This window comes from Sitophilus oryzae, unplaced genomic scaffold (assembly GCF_002938485.1).
Source record: "Sitophilus oryzae breed Bouriz unplaced genomic scaffold, Soryzae_2.0 scaffold_684_pilon_pilon, whole genome shotgun sequence".
Classification (NCBI taxonomy): domain Eukaryota; kingdom Metazoa; phylum Arthropoda; class Insecta; order Coleoptera; family Curculionidae; genus Sitophilus; species Sitophilus oryzae.
The window spans coordinates 1,171,293-1,194,440 of record NW_022147289.1 but is presented as its reverse complement, the minus strand read 5'-3'; the positions used below and the strand labels follow the sequence as shown (position 1 = coordinate 1,194,440).

Here is a 23,148-nt window from a genome sequence, read left to right as displayed (position 1 = left end):
AAAATTCTATTCTCTGTGTCCAGTCTAATAGATAGTGATGAGCAAAAGCAAAAGCAATGCCAAGACTAAGACTCCCTTGGTCTTGGTCTCTTAGTTAAAAAGTAGTATTGGTCTTGGATAGTTCAGTCTTAGTTTTGGTCTTGCTGCAAGACTCTTGCAAGTTTTTAAACAGAATTTTACTAGAGGCACTTTCTACATAGAAGTCTTTATAGTATTTTTAGTAATTTGATGCAAATAAAACGGTAAAAAAGAAGTTATTAGAATATTTGTGTGACAATAATTTTTATTTTTTAATATATTATATTGAATCAGCATTTGGTTTTCTAACATTTTATGCAGTATTCAGGAAAAAACTACTGGTAAAATATTAAAACAATAATTTTGAGCAACTAAGTAATTTGTTATATCATATACACGTGAAAAAAAATGCAAGATCGAAAGATCGCAAAAGCCTTGCATGTTTGGTCTTGGCCTTTTTTTTTTAATAAGGGGCCATCCTCTGCCGGAAACACTGCAACCTGAGGTTTTGGCCTTGGTCTTGCGGATATCTTGAACTGGTCAGTCTTGGTCATTTTCTTGCTTCTTGTGCAAGACCAAGACTATTTTCGCTCATCACTAGTAAGACATAAGTTTTAGACATGAAATTATGGAAAATTCCATTAATATGAAATCGAATAAGAGCAATACGACATTGATTTTGGAACGTTAGCATCGGTATATAATTATTACATTATACAATTAATATCGGGATACTTCTAGAGTACGTCCTTCTTTCAACGTATTCCACCATCAAGCAAAACAGAGAAAGAGAAGAAACCAGAACCTTCCCAAACAATAGTTGAGAATAAAAAAGAAGATCCGGTACTCAAACAAGAAGACCCTTCTCAATTGGGTATCGTCCCTGTATCTGAATCAGAATCTGAAGAAGGTAAACAGTTAGAAAATTGCAATAAATCAAATTTAACAAATACTTATTCTTATAAAATGTATGTATTTATTAGATATTATCAGGGATGGACGGGGATGTGGAAACCGGCCCATATCCACAAAAACAAAATGACCATAACGAAGAAACATATTTTATTTATTAATATATAAGTAAGGGTGTTTTTCGCTCGTGCGAATAAGATCTTTTGCCTCCGTTTTTTTTAAATTAAATTGTCTTTTTCATCAAAATTTTCATAAAGACCAATATTGGGTCGGACATCTGAATTTTTACTACAAAATGGCTCAGTTTTACAGGGTTCTACTGCTTTATTTGCATTATCGATAACGGTAATTTGATCTTGAATCGGCTACGATTTTGAGTCACGATTTTGAGAAACTTTAAGACTCCCTGATTTATTCAGTTCAGCTGACCCAATCCTCTGTGAAATACATTACTTTTAGCTTTTCGGGTATATACTTTCTTACACATTGTAGAAAGAAATTCTCTCTTTTTAGCTACAGCAGCAGCCTCCTCGTGTACACGTGTTTTTAACTGAATGAACCGCGGTCGCCATTAAAACTGCAGCATTTTTTAGGTTATTATATAGTTCTTATCACGAAACTTTTCCTCTATTCTACATTTGGCATCTTATATGATAATGCCATGACCCAAACGAAAAAAACCTAGGCAATGCCTAGGGAGTGGATATAAATCTGTTCTGATGTAATGCTATGTTACAGTCCATAATAAGAATATTTGGATTTTCGATACATATTAATATTTTATTATCTAATCTAGTTTAAACCTTATTTAACTCTTCTCTGCTGTCTCAGTAATTTTTAGCAAATTCATTTTAGCAACATTTTAAACAACAATAATTTAGACTTGGCTTTAAGTTCTCAGACTTGGCTTTTAGTCTGTCCCCAATTCAAGCCAAGCATAGATATGTTTTCTCCGTCAACCGCAGAGTTCGCGTCAAATTCGTCTACCTTCAAGGGGGGCTCGAAAAATATTGCACCGAGGCCCCCAGTTGTCAATCTACGCTACCGTATTCTTAGTATACATTTAGATCGAGACTATTTAAATTTACCTAATGCTATTCATTCTTTTTTTTGCTGCAAGTCTCTGATATTACGGGACTAAAAAAGATACAAATACCGAAAAATTAAGGTGGTTCAATTTTTTTAAAAAATAAATATATATTTTTTTTAAATTTTTAAACTTCAATAACTCGATTGGACTTATTTGAAACTCGATAAAGAGAATATATTATGTTTATTTTATTGAGATCGACCAGCCTTGAAAATATTTGCCCTTTTAGACTCACCTTGTATAACAAAAATTTTCAAACCGAACAACCAACAGATTATTATTAAAATTATAAGTGTCCCAGAGAAAGACATTTTACAATAGTTATTTTACAAATTGGTGTTTATATTTAAAAGCAACTGACGATTATACTGATGGAAATTGATTAGTTAGTTATGGAGTCACTAAGCATCTTACGTCACTTTAGTTAGAAGATTAACCATTTAATTTTTGTTAATCCAATCTTTTTTGAGCTCTGATCGGGACCGGCCCACCGGCCCATTTTTCCACCGTGCGGCCCACCGGGAATTTTCCCGTTTTCCCATATGGCCCATCCACCCCTGGATATTATATACCACTGATGTAAAGAATAGTAGCATTAGCATTCACATTCGAGAATGTTCAAAGATTGATATTCGTTACATCGCTATTATAACCGTTGGTGTTTACTAACGTATGACCTTTCTTGCAGAAGAAGATGATGATATTTTTGACACGACCTACATTGACGCTATTGCAGCTGGAGAAGTAAAGCTAGCATACATTCCAGAGTCGCCAACAGAAAAACAAGAAGGAGACGATCCTTTCGACACATCTATAGCCGAGAGAGCTATCTTAGGTAAAACAATACTTGGATGTTTTAGCTAGAGATTAGATTAGATTCTTCGAGGTGGCTATCGGTCTGATCCACTGCGATCTTTTGTGGTCTAATGTGGCCATATTCATTTTCTTCGAAAAATGTGTTCTATCGCCATTATTTTACGGTAAAATGTTGCAATTTAGTTTTCGAAAAATAAAAAATCACGTTTACAGAATGATAACTCGGCTATTATTACACCTACGATAATCAACAAAAAACAAAAATGGATCGTTTAGTTATTCCAAAAGCTTCATTTTTCCTTTATATGAGTTTTGCGACAAAACGCAAGGTTTTCGAGTTATTTATAAAAATTGGCAAAAAATATGCAGTTTTGCAATGAAAAATCAACATTTTCAATCCTAAATAACTAGGAAAATATTAATTTTCTGAAAAAATGTTATAGAACATTTTTTGCTTAGAATTCATCGCTTTATTGATTTTTGTAATTAAAATGGGTGATTTATTACTTTATTTAATAAAGTAAAAATCCATTTTAATTTTTTTAAGGACCGGCTGTAGAGCGAAAAGGCAAGAAATTAGTACCTTTGGGTGCTGCTGTAGAAGTACTTACTGGACGAGTACAACTACCCACTTGTGCTACTAAACCCGTATCGTCTAGAAGACAGATATTGAAGCAAAGAGACTTGCTATTAGGCAGTTTTGACAACAGCGAAAACGTACCTCCTACAAATAGTACCGCAGGTAATCTACATGGTGTTCTATTTTCGAGTGTTTTATGGGTATCTTGTTTTTGAGTATAAAAATATAGTGATTAAAAGATGCGGTTTTTATATGACTTCATGCTACATTTTTATGAAATTAAAGATGCTACAAACAAGGAAGGAGCATATCAAAAATCTTATGTCCACCGCGATGAGCCTCAAATATGGCCGACTTAAATTCCGGTTTATCAGTGCCGTTCTAATTTTATTTAAAAAATGTAAAACTATGATGTAGGGTAGACGTGGGGTAGACTCAATAATTTGTTGTTTTATTTTACGGTGTGAATAAATGTTGTTAGTTATTAAAATTGTTATAAAAATATATAATTCTAATAAAAATAGATAAGTTATAATAAGTATTTATTAACACAGTTATTAACACAAACATCCGATACGCTACTGAAGCAGGTAAGTTAAATTAAGGTATCTAAATTCTTTGACATCTAATCTTAACGAGTAATAAATAAAAGCTAAAATGCAAGAAAAATATATAATTTAGTTAATTTAAGTGAATTTCATAAATGATCGGTTTACTACACGTATGTATATTATATAGTCACTTACTAGCGAAAAATTGTTCCATTATTTCACTCGATTTTTGCCGAGATCTACCACACGCTACACAACCAACTATTTTAGAGTCTTTTTCGATAAATCGCGATAGTGTCACTGTTAATTTAAGTTCTGCCACAATTTCCATCTAGATTTACTACCTTTATACAACTATCAGTAGTAGAATAAATAATAAATAACATAAAATAAGCTCCGTAAAGACTGACAAATCCATAAAATTTCAAATCAAATTCAAATGTGTCAAATAAATCGTCAAACAGAACTGTCAAGGATCCCCAGCCTAGAGTGCTTTTTCGGCCCACCATGCATGAATACATGGATAGCATTATGCTCCTTCCTTAGTCTTCTTATTCAAAGCAGAGTTCAAAGCTACAAACAGATTTATCCTAACCTCCCTTAGTTCCTGAAATAAAGGATGAATTCGAAATTGTTGCATTTTTTGATCTCCTTCGTATCTTGGTTATATTATCATTTGTTGAAAAGGTGAGTGTCGTAGAGTTTTTCACTCATAAACGGAGAAACCGGAAAGTACACGGAAATAGAAACCGATATTTTTTCATCAACTTTTTCAATGTTTCTAATGTACCAATTAATACATAACAAAAGATATACTTGGTGATCCGAATTGTATTCCGGAAACTTCGGCAGCATATTCTGCAGACTAAAACAAGTAAAAAAGTTTGTATAAATGTTTGTCCTAAAATGCTTAGTTTTGGAGATACAGGGTGTAGAAGTTTCATTTTTATTTCGAGATTTTTTCCAAATAATTTCTGAAGTAACGTCAATATTTGGATGAAAATTGGTGTCTGGGAGTTTTTTGACATGAGAAATTTGATTTTCATGTCAATATGACTTTCTACTACCCTCTACTTGTAGAGGGCGCCACCTACATATGCTTTAACTGGTTTGAAGAGTAATAACTTTTCGTCCGTACCTGTATAAAACTACTAAGTAAAAAAATATACATTTACGACTTTTTCTACGTAAAAAAGGTCTCTTAGTAAAAATCTCTACGAGTAATGGTTCTCGAAATATTTGAAATTGAAATTATCAATACCTGTCATCATTGACAAATTAAACATGTTGACTAAATAGTTATTGGACTAAAATCTTAAATTTGAAGTCTTTTTGTGCCAAAAGTTCAACAGAAACTGTTTAATCGTTGTTGTTGCTGTTTAATTTAATAAATTAATTTTTTACGCAGAAAAATTTATGATTAATTTAAAAAAATAAAAATTTATTATTTCAGTCAAATAACTCTATTCAAAATGTGCTTATTTTTTGTCAATAATGACATGTATTAACTATTTCCATTTTAAATATCTTGAGAACGGTTGCTCATGGCGATTTTTACTAAGAGACATTTTTTACGTAGAAAGTCATGGAAATGTATATTTTATTAGTCAATAGTTTTATACAGGTACGGACGAAAAGTTATAACTCTTCAAAACAGTTACAACACATGTAGGTGGCGCCCTCTACAAATAGGAGTCATTTTGACATCAAAATCAAATTTATCGTGTCACCAAACCCCCAGACACTAATTTTCATCCAAATATTGACATTACTTCATAAATAATTTGGAAAAAATCGGAATAAAATGGAAACTTCTACACCCTGTATCTCCGAAACTAAGCATTTTAGGACATACATTTATACGAACTTTTTTACTTATTTTTATCTGCAGAATATGTTGCCGAAGTTTCCGGAATACAGTTCGGAGCACCCTGTATTTAAAAAAATCACATTATTTTCTCTTTAAAAAGCTGTCTTTTCACAAAAAAATTTGCACTTGGCAAGTCTAAAACTAGTGATATAGTTACAGAATCGCCAGAGCAAATCAAAACTCTTCTTGATGATGATGAAATTCCATTGCCCGACGAACCAATCGACTTAAGTAAAACACTTTATATTCCTCCACCTCAACCACTCGACACAGCAGAAGGTACGAATAAAAAGTTAAGCTAATATAATTGAAATGTTAAACTGAATTGTTATACTTCAGATAAATCAAAAAATATCGTCAAAGAATTTGAAGACGACGAGGACAAAGAGTTTGAAGCTCTAGCTGCCGAGAGTTTATCAAAAACTCCCCTTAGTGTTGTCACTAGTGAAGTACTACAACAAACAGTAGTACCAGTGGGCGTTGTAGAAGACGCGAGTAATTGGAAACCATTTGGATCAGAGTACGTATAGAAAAATCAATAAAAGTTGGCGGGCACGTCATCAAGATATATTTGAAAAATGCACGTCGCAATGTTGCCACTGCTACTTTTTTACTTTAACTTTTAACACATGTCAAATAATTAATTCGTAATTTTGTCACCGATTTTTCACTTCAATTTTAGAGGCAATACATACGAGCCCTAACAACTATATGTTGGGACAAGGTCTTTTTTGCAATAAAAATAGTAATTTATTAAAACGACTCAATTTATTTTGTTTATTATTCTAAATTCAAACATTACAATATGATCTAGACAATTTTACTATATTTCTATAACTTTGCAAACAAATCACTTTTGATAATAGCTTATTTTGCCAAAATCAAGCCAAATTTGCTGACAACTATATATTGGGACAGCACAACAAGAAATTTGTTTAATACGGAGTTAAATCACCTTTTGCCTTAACAACTGCCTGAACTCTTAATGGCATTGTATTTACCAAAGATTGGCACATTTGAGGAGAAAAATTATCCCAAATTTCCTGCAGTTTTGTCCGCAAATCAAAAATTGTTCGTTAAGGGTGGTTTCTTAAATATTGCTTCATTTTATGCCACACAGTTTCTATAACATTGAGGTCCGGACTACTTGCAGGATTGGATAGGGGGGGGGGACTTTTATATTATTATTACCTAACCAATATTTAGTTGATTTTGCTGAATGGCACGATGCTCCATCTTGTTGGAAAATATAGTATTCGTTTGGAAACAATTCTTGAGCACTAGGCAAAAGTGAGGTCTCAAGTATATGTTGATATTTTTGGGCGTTAACAGTGCCATCTATAAAATTTAATTTGTCCAAACCTCTTGCTGACATGCAACCCCGAACCATAATCCCCTTAGGAAATTTAACAACCCTCTTTAAGCAATCTTTATGAAAGGCTTCTGCTTTATTTCGTATTTTTCGTTTTGGATAATCTCCAACGCAAACATCAAATTTAGACTCATCGCTAAATATGACCTTACTCCAATCATTTTGTGTCCACGATAATTTAGATTTTGCCCAATTGTAGCGATTTTTCTTTTGAATTTCTGTCAGTAGCGGTTTTTCTTTGGCCTAAATAAGAATTTGTATCAATAATCTTCAGGTAATTGATTATCTACACAACCCCAGACCGCATTTATGGATATATTTTCGGCAACATTTTCTTGATATATTTAAACAGTTACAGTATTCCATTTAACTGTTACTTCGCGAAGAGTGCTTCTTCTCGCAGACTTGCAATATTTTACTAAATTTTGTAAATCTCTCTGAGATACAACTTTTGGCTTTCCCGAACTTTTACCTCTAACGTCTACATTGACAGATATCGCAGTATTTTTTTAATATATTAAAGACCGTGGTTTTTGGAATACTTAAATCATCAGAAATATTTCGAATTGTTTTTCCCGTACTGTATTGAAGAATTAAAATGTCGCGTAGTTTTTGATTTGTGGTTTTTCCACGGACCATTATTTTAAATTAAATTAACAAAATTGAAAATTAAAAAAATTAAAATTACTTACAGTAAACCTCACTACTCAAAGTATAGAGTCACTTACAAGCTGTCAATGCTGAAGTAAACTGTTTGCGACATTTGTGACGTTTATAGCAAAGCCGCCTATGATGATATTAATTATTTAAAAATACTTGTCCCAACATTTAGTTGTCAGCAAATTTGTCCTTTTATTAATAAAATCCGCTACTGTAAATATGGATTGATTTACAAATTCATAAAAATATTGTCAAGTTGTTTAGGATATATGGCTATGTTTATATTTAAAAAATTAAACATATATTTTTTAGTTATTTTGAAAAATCAGGGCAATAATTCCAAAATATGACCTTGTCCCAACATATAGTTGTTAGGGCTCGTATATGTTATTATATTAACATATTTTTTTTAATCTACATTATTATAGGCCGTTTAGACCAGATAAGACAATTTGCGCAAACTTTTTTTTATAGATGGGAAATGCCTTTAGGGCCGGAGTGTGGGGATTTCCCTCATGCGAGAAGGTCTACCCACTAAAAACCCATCTGTGCTCTAAGGTCGCCAATCTCGGTACCGCCGAAGGCATTTCATCAAGATTAGAGACTTATCATTCTTCTATGTTGGTCTTGTCTGTACCCAGATCTTGTCTTTTTCGTCCTTCGCCTTTTTCTTCATAATGTTCCTTAACATGCCGCAAATTGCTTTTTTTTCGGTTTCTGACGTTTACTCTAGTAATCTTCGTACCACATACTGTTTCTGCGTTTTCCTGTAAATCTTCGTGCGCGTGACACTCAAATAGTGTTAGCCGTGTCTGACACCTCGCAATACCAGCATTCAGGAGAGTCAGCCTTGCGGATCCTGTGCAGATACTCGCTAAATAATCCATGGCCAGTCATGGCTTGCATGATGTAGTAGTCCGTGTTTGCTTGGTCACATTTTATCCAAATCTTTAATATTGGGTATGAAAGTCTTTGTCCATCCGCTATATGCTTCCCATCATGTCTGCCATTGCTCTAGTACCATGTTTCTGGCCTCTTTCCGGAAGGAAGTTCCATTTTTATATATTTGATTTCTTTCCTGGATCAGTAGACTGGCTGGAGGTATCTTAGCAAGACACAGTACCGCTACTGTTGGACATGTGCAGTATGCTGATGCAACCCTGAGTGCTAACTTCTTATTTATCCTTTCTAGCATGTTTTCGTAATGCTTGAAGCGCATGGATCTGTCCTAGATCGGCGATGCGTAGAGTATGGCCGAATAAACTACCGAAGCGAGAAGTCTTCTTTTTTCCGCGCGAGGTCATCCGATATTGGGAGTTATTCTCGTCAGATGCTGGATGATGCCAGTCGTTTTATCCCTGATTTCTGTGACGTGTGACGTCATTCGCATGCCCGAGTCGAACCAAACCCCCATGTATTTAACCTTCTTTTGAGGTTTTATAACCAAATTATCCAGCTTTATGCTTAGATCCTTTGCCTTGCGTTGTCCAACGAGAATGACCAGCTCAGTTTTTTTCTGAGGCTAGTTTGACGTCCATGCTTTCGAACTAATTTTTAATCGCTAGCGCAGCCGTCTGAATCTTTTCTTCGAGGATCGTGTAGGTCGATGCAGTTATTAAGAGGGCTAGATCATCCGCGTAAGCTAAGATCGTGTTCCCCAGGCCTGTATCGGTTCTAAATATCTGATCGCAAAATATATAGTTTGACCAACGGATCTGTAGCTACGGGGTATCGGCAGGGGAACGCAGTTGTAAACAAAACACTTCCAATTTAATTCATAAAATAGGCATGGGCGTACGGTGTTATATGAAAATAATGTGTATCATAAATATAATACTCACATTAATATTTTTTTTCAAAAAACTTTATGCTGTTTGGATCGTTACTGTTGAGTTAGCAGATAAACACTAAAAGCTTTTATTAAAGCTCCCTTAAATATTTTGAATTATCTTATTATTGTGTTGTTAATATAATAGAAGAAATAATTACAGCTGGGGGTTGGAACCGTTGGTGTTACACAGCAAAATAAAACACTAAATCAGTACAATACACCAAAACACTTTTAATTTTACACTGGACGCACGTTTCGCTAACCTTGTCTGCCATCAGCAGATGATCAAGACTGAGTCTTGAGGTATATTTATTTATATATCTGTACTAACTATATTTTTTTCTATAATACATAATTTTGGATATAACTATTTCCAGCAAAAAAAAATCTTGAAAATAGTTAACTTTGGAAGCGCAAACAAAACATAATTTTACTCACCAGTAGATCCAATATTGCCTATTACACCAGATATGGTATCGCTCCGCCAGCAGTTTTTAAAGGTTAGGTCATTGTCTACCCATATGTTTCATCCAAATAGATAATACTTGGCTATATTTTCGAATTTCGCGTATATATTTATATCTCTCTCTGCAATATAATGGGCCGCTCCATTAATATTTATCTGTTATCATTTACGCCAAAAAAATTAATTTGATTTTAATAACCCCCTTTGATAACCCCCTAAGCGTTTCCCTGCAAAAGGAAAATTCGATTCTTCCTGCAATTTTTGCAAAAGCTTTCTAATTGCGGAGACGAGTTTGAATTCGAGATAAAATCTATTTATCAAATTCCTGACCACTCCGAAAAAGTCGTCGAGCTTTTCGACAGCAGTCTCACGTGGTCGTTTCTTTCCAGAGCTGGATATCATTTTATCGGGGTTAGTTTTCAGCCTTTTTATCTTCTGTGTGATTTTTTATAGCCGATACGCCAGCTCCTGTATAAAAAAATATCCGCTCAAGTTTACGTTTAAGCGCCAACTTAAGCGAACTCTCTGTAGCTTCTTCATCGCAAACCTTATTATGAACACAAGGAAATAAACCAAATGAGATTTCATCCACGTTATTATTAACTTACCTATATAAATTAGCTAATATTTCTCTTGTCTGACTATGTAGCGTCTTACCCTTAACAAATTTATTCATTTTAAAATACAAATATACGATCAAGCTTGATATTAATAATTAAATACTACGAACGAAAAACATTATAACAAGATAACAAAACAATAAAACACAACTTAACTATCAAATATACGAAAAATATAGGAATAAAGTTTAGGATAACCGGTATAAAATAATGAAATAAAGTAATAATGATCAAAAAAATGACACCGCCACTGGATATTTCAATAGTATTCAATATTCCTACTCTTTTCAGAAGAGACCCTGAAGTTGGGGATAAAGCAAGCAAATAGGAAAGGCGTAAAAGCCATGGCAACTGCGTGGTAACAAATCCTGTGACGTACTCTCGCCAATCATGTTCGATGAATAGGCGGCCATGCGCGGCGATGCCGGTTTGCCAATGATATCGTTGAAAAATCTTCAACTTTCATAATAAGCAGATTATACAGAATGAAAGAAATACGTTATTAAATAAAACATATCGAACAATATGAACTACGTTAAAATTTCTTAGTAATATACGTCAGAATATATGCTAAACACATTATATATAATAAAAATATATTAAATTTATAGTTCATGTCTGGCAATTTTGCAATTTTATAGATAAACGTGGCAATGTCGATTTTTTTTTTCTCGCATTCCTTCCGTAGCTTCAGATCCGCTGGTCAAACAGTATTCCAGAGGGTGGGTCTGAGGATCGAACCTTGAGGGACTCCGCACGTCATTCTGTGTTTCCCGCCGTACTCTGTGATGATATATCTATGTGACAGGAACGACTGTACCATGCGTACAAGGTATGGGCTAATTCCCTTATGCTCTGGTTGAGTTGCAATGCCCAGCCATGGAGCCGAATTGAATGCGTTCCTTATGTCAAGGGTCAATGCCAAAAATCCTCTATGTCGGTAACTCTTGGTTTTAATTCGATCTACTTCGTTGACCACCATGTTTAATGTGTCAATGGTGGACTTCCCTTTCCTAAAACCGAATTGATTGGGGTGAAGTTTGTTGCCTTCTTCTAGTTCTGATTCCAGTCTATCTCTTAATAGGCATTCTAGTAACTGTCCGCTGGAGTTGAGTAAACAGATTGGTCTATATTTTTTGGTATGGTCGTTCTCCCTCTTCGGTTTTTCGATAAGGACCAGCTTTGCAACTTTCCAAGGTTTTGGGAATTGGCCAAGCATAAGGCATTTATTCATGACTATAGCTACGGCGGGCGTATTGTGCATGGTAGCGATTTTAATAATTTCTATCGGGATGGTGTCCGGACCAGGTGCTTTCCGATTTTTAAGCTTGCAGGCGGCTGTAAGTACTTCTTCCTGGGAGAACAAAGGAAGCACGTCTGTTGGTGGATTAACTGGCCATTTAATATTCGACATACTCGGGAACAGCGTCGTAATCTGTTCTTCTATGATCCTAATAGCAAGAGGTGCTTGATAGTCTTTGCAGAACCTTTTCATCGTTCGTTGGTATGCTTTGCCCCACACGTCGCGTCGGTGTCTAGCTTATCGCATAGCTCTCGCCATTTTTGCTTTTTGCTTCTAAAAATTTCTAATTTTAGAGCTTTCTTAGCTAGCCTTTACTCTTCTCTGGCACTTTCCACCTTAGCTTAGGGTCGTGTGCTTTAAGTCTTGTCATAGTACGTGTACGTCTAATACAGTCGTTCCTTTTGGTGATAATATCGTGGTTCCACCAGTATACCTGTTTTTTGCCTGGTTGCCTTTTATTTAGCAGAAATGTGCAAAGTTTGGAACGCTTGCAATTGTTTAAAAATATTTGTGGCGTTTGAAAAAAATAGCATGTTCTATTCGGAGTAAAAATAACTTTTCGTGGCTCGCCTGTACGTTACGTACAGCCTCGTCAAACGTACAGGGTGGGTCAAATTCGACGCTTTTAAATGGAATCACCCTTTTCTATAGGAGATAGACGAAAACTAATATCGGTGTCTGGAGCTCAATTTTCATCAAAAACATGATGGTGAAAACCGCACATCAATATCTGTTACCGTTTCGGAGTTACGGGGTGTTTTTAAAAAATGTGCATTTTTAACAAATCGCTGTAACTTTTTTGCTATGGAAAATTTTGTATTTCTATGAAAACATTTCCAAAGCACCTTTTTACGTAGAATTTAATTGTTTTAGTATAATTTTTTTAAAATTAATAATTTAAGAGTTATCAACAGAAAAATTGATTTTTATATGGGACACCCTGTATATTTTAATTTATTAAAAGAATTTAAAATTACCTTTCCAAAAATATAACACACTTGATATTTTGCTCGATTCCTCTTCGAGATATAGAGTATATAAAAATTCGCCCGCTTTAAATAAGTAGGCTTTGAACGGCACCGGCTGTAATGCAAAAAAATTCTAGCTGTGAGCATCAATTAAAACGAAAATAATATTTGCTATGAGAGATGCAGAAATTTATAACAATTTAAAATATATTTAACCAACATCAACACATTTAAACTATATCTAATAACAGTAAAAATAACCAGCAATAGCAAACCAGGACATGAGATTTTGCTACAGGTGTTCGACATATCGACCGTCTTCTGTTATGGACAGACGGGCAATTTTTGAACATTTCTCGCAGAATTCATTAACTCAGTGGGGGCGAAAGATACCCTCTCCTAACTGCTAAGTATTTCTAATTCTTGTCTAGATTATACAGAAGAATAAGGAACCTTTATTCTTCCGCAAATATATCCATAGGGTTAGATCCATGGGCACTAAGTCAGGCGGCCTCGACGGCCAACGGCTGGGTTCTTGGTCAGCTATTCAATTATTCTTGAAATTGGCTGCAGAAATTTGCTGATAACTTCAGCGTTCAGAGGCGGTGCGTCGTCTTGCTGGAAAAATATGTTTTCGAGTTCCATTAAGGGCATATTATCAATGAGGGGTCCAAAGCCTACTAGTTAAAAGTGGCGAACTATTAAAAATTCTGTATTTCGAAGGGGATTATAACAAAATATCAAGTGTGCTATATTTTTGGAAAGGTCATTTTAAATTCTTTTCAGTAAATTAAAAATATACAGGGTGTCCCATATAAAAAATAAAATTTTCTGTTGATAATTCTTAAATTATTAATTTTAAAAAAAATTATACTTAAACCATTAAATTCTACGTAAAAAGGTGCTTTGGAAATGTTTTCATAAAATTACAAAATTTTCCATAGCAAAAAAGTTACAGCGATTTGTTAAAAATGCATATTTTTGAAAAACACCCCGTAACTCCGAAACGGTAACAGATATCGATGTGCGATTTTCACAATAATTTTTTTGGCAAAAATTGAGCTCCAGACACCGATATTAGTTTTTGTCTATCTCCTATAGAAAAGGGTGTTTCCATTTAAAAGCGTCGAATTTGACCCACCCTGTACAGTCTCGCCACAAAAAGTGTTATTTTTACTTGTAATAAAACGATATACTATTTTATTTACTAAAAGTTTAATTTGGTAATAGTTTCACCGTTTTTGATGACGCGTAGGCCAACTTTTATTAATTTCTCTATTAATTCAATTAATTTATAATCTTATTTTGATAGCGAACCAAAAACAGATGACTTAGATACAGAAGTTTTTGAAGACGATCCGTTCGACACTACATTTGCTGAAAGAATTCTTCCAGGCAAGGCCGAACTCAAATTAATTGAAAAAGAAATTCTAGAAAACGATGTCGATTTTGATCCAAGAGCTGAACAAGCGAACAGTCAATCTGTATTACTAAAAGACCGTATACCAGGTAAAGAATTATTCTCCTGATAATTTAAGTAAGATTGACTCAATTCCTAAATTTTCAGAATCTCAACTCAACCTTATAACCCCCGTACAACGCGATCTTCTTGGTGGAAGCACCAGTGATCTCTCTAAACTAGGAGACGCTCCCATTCAACCTACAGGAGATCAGAATTCTGAAGACATCAAATATTGCGATCCATTTGACACATCATTGATTGACTCTATTAAAGCTCCGGGCCAGGCAGAACTAAAATTCTTAGAAAAAGAACTACTAGGTGACATTAAATCCACTACGTCAGTTTTAAACAAAACCGAGTCAGTGGAAGACGACGATTTTGATCCTAGAGCTACAGAATCCAGGCCAAAAGAGCGTACCCTTTCCAGACCGGACGTACTAAACGTTGGTCAGTCAAAATCTGTTTCTTTTTCGGTACCGGGCTCAGAAAAAGGTTTATTGGGTTTGGACGAGGGATCAAAGGTACCGAAACCTTTAACGCCGTTTTACGTGCGTAAAAACTCGGTTCCTGGAACTCAAAGTTCCGAGGAAGACGACCAGGATCCTTTTGATACATCGTTTGTATCGAGTTTGGCCCCGGGTAAGGCAGAACTGAAAGTGATTGAAAGTGAATTGTTCGATTCCAGCACTGCGAGTGTTTTGGACGATCAAGACTTCGATCCTAGAGACGAAGCTAAAGTTGCCAAAGTAACGGTCGTAGAGGCGATCAAAGAAATAGCCAATCCCAAGCCTAAACCGGATGTTTTGCCTTTAGCAACTCAATCGCTGGATTTGTTATCAGCTTCTAACGACACTTCAGCCAAAGTTCTTACTCCAGTCACCACAGTTGCCGAAACTACAAAATTATCTTACGCCGATCCGTTCGACACTTCTATAGCCAAGAATATTTTACCTGGCAAAGCCGAATTGAAGCTTCTGGAAAATGAGTTAATTAAAAAGAAAGAAGAACTTACGGAACCAAATAGAGATCTCCTCGTGCACAGTGGGGATACTATAATCGAAAAACCTCTTTCTCCGGAACTGGATATTGAAATCGAGGAAGATAATTTCGATCCCTTCGATACAAGTTTTGCCAGTAATATTCAGCCGGGTAAAGCCGAATTGAAAGTTTTAGAATCTGAGTTAATATAATCGGTTAAAAATGGCTGTAAATCCGTTTCTGTTTCAAGATGAGGGCTTCGGATCCCCGGAGAATCAGTTTCAAAATAATTCTAATCCGTTTCTTATGGAGGAAGAACCGGCACACAATGATCAGATTTTGGATGATAACCCGTTTCTGTCACAGTCTGCTGTGGCGGTTACAAATCCTTTCGCATTCGATCCCATGGACTTGGAACCGGCTGAAGCGCAAGTACCAAATAACGTGCCTACTTCAAATGCTTTCGGTGATATGTCTAGTACTTCTCAAGATTTCTTTTCAACCGGTAGTAATACTACTGCAACAACCAACGCAGATTTATTATCGGGGTTTTCGACAAATACCAGCATAAACAATTTTGTAAGTCAGCCAGAACAGATTACTACCACTGCACAAAAACCTTCTGACTTAGATTTAAAATACTCACATCAATCGTTCAATGGACCTGCTAGGCCTCCACCACCTCGTCCGACTCAGAGTAAAGAGACTCAAGACCTTCTCATGTCGGTTATGGGTGCAATGGATGCCACCAGCTCACATTTACTAGACAAAATTCCTCCAACACGAACTCCAAGTCCAGTTTCTATGAGAGACTTACAATCACCAAGTCCCACTCCTGAGCCCACGTTTGGTGATCTTCTAGACGTCGGAGAATCAACTCATAAAGCTCCAGAACCAGCTCAAGAAGATTTACTGTCTTTAAATAGTTCTACTCAAGCTGTGCATGATATTAATCAAAATCCTTCGGTTACACAGGTTCCTCAGAGGCCTGTCATGCCTCCTTCGAGACCTGCTCCTCCAGTCAGACCCCCGCGGCCGGCGCCTCCTCAAAAACCACCTCCTCCTCCTATTACCGCGCGTTCTCCAAACTTTCCGCCAAATCCAGTACCTTCCAGTCAAGCTTCCAATGCTTTCGGGCTAAGCCAAAATGTTAACAAACCTACGGAACCCACTCAAAAAGCTCCAGAAGCACAACAGAACCAAGCACAAAACGACATCATGGATATGTTCGACGTATCTGTGAGTCAGCAGCCTAAAGTTGCCTCTAAGGCGGATATTTTGAATTTGTATAACGTTCCAAAGCAAGAAAAAGTTCAGCCGGATCTTCTCTGTGACGTAGGCTTTGAGGCAGAAAGTAAAACTCCTACTATAACGGAGAACTTAGTTAGTGAGGATTTACAAATAAAAGAGGAAGATTCTGGTTTTGTAGGTGAAGCAAATGATGACTTGACCCCTACAAACCAACCGGAAGTAGCAAAAGATAACGTTCTGAGTCCCGAACCTTCAGCTGAATTGCAAATGGACACTAGCGATAGTCAGAGTAAAGGATCGGTGTCTAGTGTAACTTTTAATCCTTTCTCTGTCTCTGACGACTTCGGGACTCAGAGCAAGGAACCCGACTTGCAGCAGGACAATTTGGATAGCGTGTTCAAAAAGGAAACGGACAAGATGGACATTTTTAGTACCCCTGCCCCCGCACCGACGCCTATACCTGGAGCTAACTCGGAAGGTTTTGATTTTGACAGCGCTGTGACCAATACTACCACGAATGTAGCTCATTTTCAACCAGTTCATGATGAATTTGATGCATTCGCTGAGAAATTCGAGTCAGTTAAGTCGGATGAAAACAAAAACGGAGGTTTTGATGCTTTTGGTGGTGGTGTTGTGCAAGGTGACGATGTTTGGGGTAATGATTTCGGTAGTTCTAACCAGACGGAGAGTGGTTTTGGTAATGATGGTGGATTCGATGAGTTTCTTGCGATGAGAGCTCCTCCTGGAGGTAAGCGGCGTGATAGTCAGGATTCAGATGAAGAAAAGGATTTTTCTGTCGTTATCAGGTAATACACCTTCCTTAAATAAACTTAATTTATACTTATAAATATTTATATTTGTGTAGACCGAAAACAGAGGATGCATTCTCTGGAATAACGCCAATTCTGGCTCCTCCACCTGCTCAAACTCAAGTTGCCTTCTCCGATACTTCTCCAAGATTTAATCCGTTTGATCAGCAAACTGATGTTACCGCAGCTGTACCTCAAGATCAGGCAGTACCATTCAGTAAGGTTTATTACGGATCCTAAACATAGAAACAACATTACAAAACTTACAATATTTCTATCTAAAGTTTATGAAATAGAGTTATATGTTTTGACATTGAGTTATATGAATAGTTTCCACGCAAAAAATAAGTGTATTTTAAGTATTTTATCAATTTTTACTATTTTTCGCTTCATTCAAAATTTCGAAATTAGTGGAATACATTAGTATTTTCAATTAGCGTAGAAGTTTGTGCCTCTATTTTTTTTTGACGTATGCATTTAGAACGTCAAAATTAGTGGTAGTCATTTTCAATCAGCAGAAAAAATTAACAAACCTTTTCTGATAATTTTACTTTTTTTTGCATTCTCAAGTTTATTCACTATCTATATTTCAAAATTTTCGAGTAATGTCATCTTGCCCTCTGTAAAAAAAGTAGCTCGCAAACCTTATCTACTCTTGGTTAAGTTTAGTTAAACTATCTACTATTGAATTTAAATATCTGAAATTTAGAATATTCCTTTTATTAAATTTATGTTTTGATTACTTTGCAATCAATGTATTCAATATCGTCTCTATCTTGCGATGTCAGTATCGTCTTTATCGAAGTCTTTTTCTATTTCAGAATAATAATTTGAATCACAAATCAATTACTTATATGTATATTAAGTTTTCTTCTAAGTTAGCTTTCGAAAAATGACTTAAAATCAAATGACTTGAGAAAAAAAAATTATCATCATTAGATGATTTTTAATAATTTTTCCCTGTAGGTACTGAACTTAAACGCTCAGATTCTCAAGAATCGCCTTCCACACCTCTCTTCGACGACGACACATCTCAGCCTTTAGAAGACTTCCCAAGGTTAGTAAATATTGTTCAAAACCTAATAAAGGTGTAAAATCTTTTATTATGTATTATTATTTTAATAAAACACGCTTTTAGATGTTTCAAATTTAATGAGAGTAATTTATCTCTACATATGTTTCGGCTTCTTAGGCCTTGTGCAAGGGCTTCTTAAAACTAACCGTCTAACTACAGTGTAACAAAATACAGGGTGGTCCGAACTGTATTCTGGAAACTTGGCAGCGTTTAAAACAGTGTTTTATTAAAATGATAATATTACAACGATGTTTCACAAAGAACTACGATTTTGTACTATTTATTGTTAATTATTCTTCTTCTTTTGATTAGAATAAAATATAACGGAGAAGGATGGGAGATGCATCTTAGACAACCAAACAAGAAAAAAATTACCGGACAAAGATTCTGGAAGAAAGTCCTGTTGAAGTTGCAGTATCAGCAGGATTGCGTGCTGTTGCAATTGTATAATCAACAGTCAGATAAAGATCCTTTCCAAGTAAGTGAACATACATACATACATACATACCGCCATTACTCGCTGACGAGTATTTGACACGCATCAGAAGATGGTCACGCAAGGCGTTTTCTTTCATGAGCTTTTCTGTGACTGAAAAGCCCAATACGTGATGTTATCTGTCTACCGCACTCCAGACATTCAAAAATCTCATTGCCTTGTTGCCTATTTACTTTTTGGTTGTCGCTCTTAACTGACTTTACAATTCTTCTCCATTCCGTTCTATTGTGAGCTGCCTCTTCACACTCATTCTGCTTGTTAATTCCCTTTAAGTTTTTGTGGAAAATATCCTTGAACCTTTTGAGTTGTCCACCCGGCCTCCTCTTACCGTCTACAAGCTCACCGTAAAGCAGAGATTTTGGTATGCGGTTTTCTTGCATTCTGCATACGTGACCAGCCCATCTTAAGCGGGACTTTGTAATCATGGCTTCAATACTCTCGCAGTTAGCCCTTTCAAGGACCGATACGTTTGAGACGTGATGGAACCATTTTATTCTTAAGAGTTGTCTAAGATGTCTCTGTTGCAGCTTGTTTAATGCGTTCATGTGTCGGCGGTACGGCACCCAGGTTTCGCTTCCATATAACATGGTGGGAACTATTATCGCTCGGTACACCGCAAGTTTCGTTTTTGTGCTCAAGTCATGATTGTAGAAAACTCTGTCTTTTAATTTCCACAATGCTCTTGAGGCGCTGCTAATCCTGTGCTGAATTTCAGAGTCGATATTGGTCTTTTCCGAAATCAAACTGCCGAGGTAATTGAATTCCGCTACATATTCCAACAGTTCATCTCCGATTTTTATAAGTAAGTGAACAGAAAAAAAATAAAAGCCAGAAAAGAAGGCGCCTTAATGACTTTGTCATTGGGGGTCAGCAACACACTTTTGACCTAGATTTTCCATTAAGTTGTTTGATTAGAGCTGAAAACCTAAACGATTCCTGCATTTCTAATGTTTATATTCTGAAACATCTTTTAGGAATTGCCACTGCAACCTTGCTACTCAGTGTCCGAAATAGGTGCTCAGCAATACGACCAATTCGGAAAGATATTCACCATCAAGCTCCAGTACATATTTTACAAGGAGCGGCCTGGTGTCCGGCCTGGTCAAGTGAAAAAAGCCGAAAGAATCACAAATAAACTGAGTCAGTTTGCTGCTTATGCCATTCAAGGAGATTACCAAGGTATGGTTTATAACATGGTATTACTTAATCGCATATTTAAGAGGGTATAAAGTTTGATTTTCATGTGTCCGTTATCCGTTGATACGGTGCGATGGTCCGACGGCGCTCTGATTGGTCATAGCGGTTTCGCTCCACTTTTTATCCGTAAATTTTTACTCCACCCGTCAACGGAGAAAGATCGTACGATAGTGGACGTTTTGACCTTAGGTTTTGACACTTTTTTGACAAATTTAATCTAACCTTAATAAACATATAATAGTACAAGAACTAGCACCGTCAGGAAAACAGGAATTTTAAGAAAGCTGGTTCTTTAATATATCGTTTGTTATGCTCTCCTGTGCTCTCCTGAGTAAAGTGCGGGCCGTCAGGCTGCCGGTAGATTACTATGGTTCACTACTGCGCGTGCATCACATCTGTACAGGATATCCCATTTTAGAGTGTTTTATGGAATTTCTCGTTCATGAGAAGAAATACAAGGATGCGATTTGCACCTTATTTTGCTACTTTTTTATGAAACTAAATATATGCTACGCATAGGTTGGTCCTAGAGTCCTTCATTAGTTCCTGAAATTCAGAGCAAATTTGTGATGCGCAGTAGTGAACAGATGTTGAATACAGATATAATGCGCAGGAGTGAACGCAACGTCTACCGGCAGCCAGACGGTCCGTACTCTGTTCAGGAGAGCATAGCAAAAGACATATTAAAGAACAAGCTTTCTCGAATTTTTTTTTCTCAAGAGTTTTGTCAAAAAAAATGAACTGTTATTTTAGGTGTAAAAGAATTTGGAAGCGACTTAAAAAAGCTAGGATTGCCCGTCGAACACGCACCTCAGGTCTCCCAAGTGATGAAATTAGGCTCGTTGAGCTACGAGGACTTAAAACAATTTTCTTTTTGTATTGAAGAAGCCTTGTTTAGGCTGCAAGCGCACAGAGACAGAGCCTTACATTACAAAATGGAGGAAGTTCAGGTTACTGTCGTTGACGAATTGTATGTGGAACAAAGCTCGGAAGGTAAAATAATAAGAAAATTAGTAAAAGTTGGCGTGTATATCATGAAAATACTTGACAAAGGCACATTGCAATGTTGCTACAGCTACTACTTTTTTACTTTGACTTGTAACATATTGTCAAATAAAATTCATAATTTTGTCACCGATTTTTTACATCAATTTTAAACACAATACATATACAAATATTTTTTTATCGACATTATTACTTTGTCTCTGATTATTATGTGGTTAGGTTGTGATTAGGCATTTTATTGTAATGAAAATTGCAGTTTTAGCTAAACAAAACGGAGATTTAATATCAAAGTTTCTTAAAGAACATTGAAAATGACAAAAGTTAAATTAGAAAAAAATTAAAAAATCGAAAATGACAAATATCAGATTTACAAAGAATATTCTTATGCATTGGTCATGACTACTAACTTAAAGTTTTTTTATCGACAAATTGGTTTACTTGGTGCTTAAGCGTGCTGTCTTTTTTTTAACAAGATATACAATTGCCCGGTGGCGTAGAGGTACAGCTCTTGTCTACCAATCTCAAGGTTGTGGGTTCGAATCCTACACCCGGCATTTCATCAGCCGACTATTTTTAATAAAATAAAAATAGTTTGGGTACCTAGGTTGACTCAGCATTAAATGAGTACTTGGGATCCACAGTCCTGAGGTAATAATAGGAATCGTAGTGCTAGCCACATTACCTTCTGAGCTAGCCACATTAGATACCGAACGGTTCTAGCACGGCAAGCTGTACCTTCTACTCCCAAGGCGTTAAACGCTATATACGGGAGCTATTATTATTATTAGAACTTAACTTTGATAATAGTTTTGACGTCTTTGAGATAACGTACAGGGTGTCCCACTAAGAATAGCTCTCGGCTGTATTATATATTAGCCTTATTATATATTATATTATTTATTAGCCCTATTATATATTATATTCTTCGTGGGACACCCGGTACACGCCAACTTTTATTGATTTTTGAATTAGTCATAATTTGCAAAGTTATGAGAGTCACTTTATATTTTTTTTGTTTAGGATACGTTGAAAAACAAATTGCTCGAGTTAGGTTATTCTTCTTGGGCTTTTTGACAGGAATGCCGGATATTGAATTAGGTAAGTTAAAAAAGAACAATAAACCTTGAAATAAATAATATCTAAATTAATTTAAAAGAAAAATGTGTCATATGATGCGGACTTTATCTGTGACAATGCATATTATTCTGATTTGTGTTAATAATTGTAATTTGTATTAGATGGATGTTTTTTCATGTTTTTTAATTACTTCTTATTAAATGGACACGTTCTTTTAGGTATAAACGATATGAGGAGACAAGGAAGAGAAGTTGTAGGTCGCCACGATATTATACCAGTGGTAACCGAAGAATGGATTAGGTTAGAAAATGTAGAATTCCATTCGTGTGTTCAACAGGACGAATATGAAAATACTCATATAATAAAGTACGTAATATAGTATCAATATTATCACGAAATATTGTTTTCGAATACTAATATAAATAGCTATAGTCTGTAAAACGAATAACTTTGAATTTGACAGTTCCCGCGGGCTTTTCTAGTGTTAATTTTATTAGGTTAGCAACTTGCGGCCATGCTGACGCAATGCCGTCTCTAATAGAACAGCCTCGGAGCGAGATTTATGACGTCACGCTAGTTAGATACTACGGATTAATAAATATGTTGTAGAATACATGGAAAACATAATTATTCCTCGTATTTGTGGTTTGTATTTTAAAAATGATATAGTTTACATGAAATATACATAATATACAGTTAATAAATACAATATATATATACATATCTATTTATAGTAATAAA

The 23,148-nt window shown here is 35.5% G+C and overlaps 1 protein-coding gene across 1 annotated transcript in view; it reads left to right on the top strand.

Moving 5' to 3' along the window:
- LOC115888147 (protein stoned-B-like) overlaps positions 1-23,148 on the top strand; it is a 48,923-nt gene that overhangs the window by 11,948 nt on the left and 13,827 nt on the right. The window contains 15 exon segments of the mRNA XM_030907742.1: positions 760-928; positions 2,709-2,855; positions 3,384-3,578; positions 5,991-6,116; positions 6,177-6,357; positions 14,370-14,566; positions 14,625-15,703; positions 15,705-17,554; positions 17,614-17,774; positions 18,524-18,614; positions 18,945-19,110; positions 20,103-20,307; positions 21,079-21,318; positions 22,351-22,428; positions 22,626-22,773. Coding sequence (XP_030763602.1) covers positions 760-928; positions 2,709-2,855; positions 3,384-3,578; positions 5,991-6,116; positions 6,177-6,357; positions 14,370-14,566; positions 14,625-15,703; positions 15,705-17,554; positions 17,614-17,774; positions 18,524-18,614; positions 18,945-19,110; positions 20,103-20,307; positions 21,079-21,318; positions 22,351-22,428; positions 22,626-22,773 — 5,033 coding nt within the window.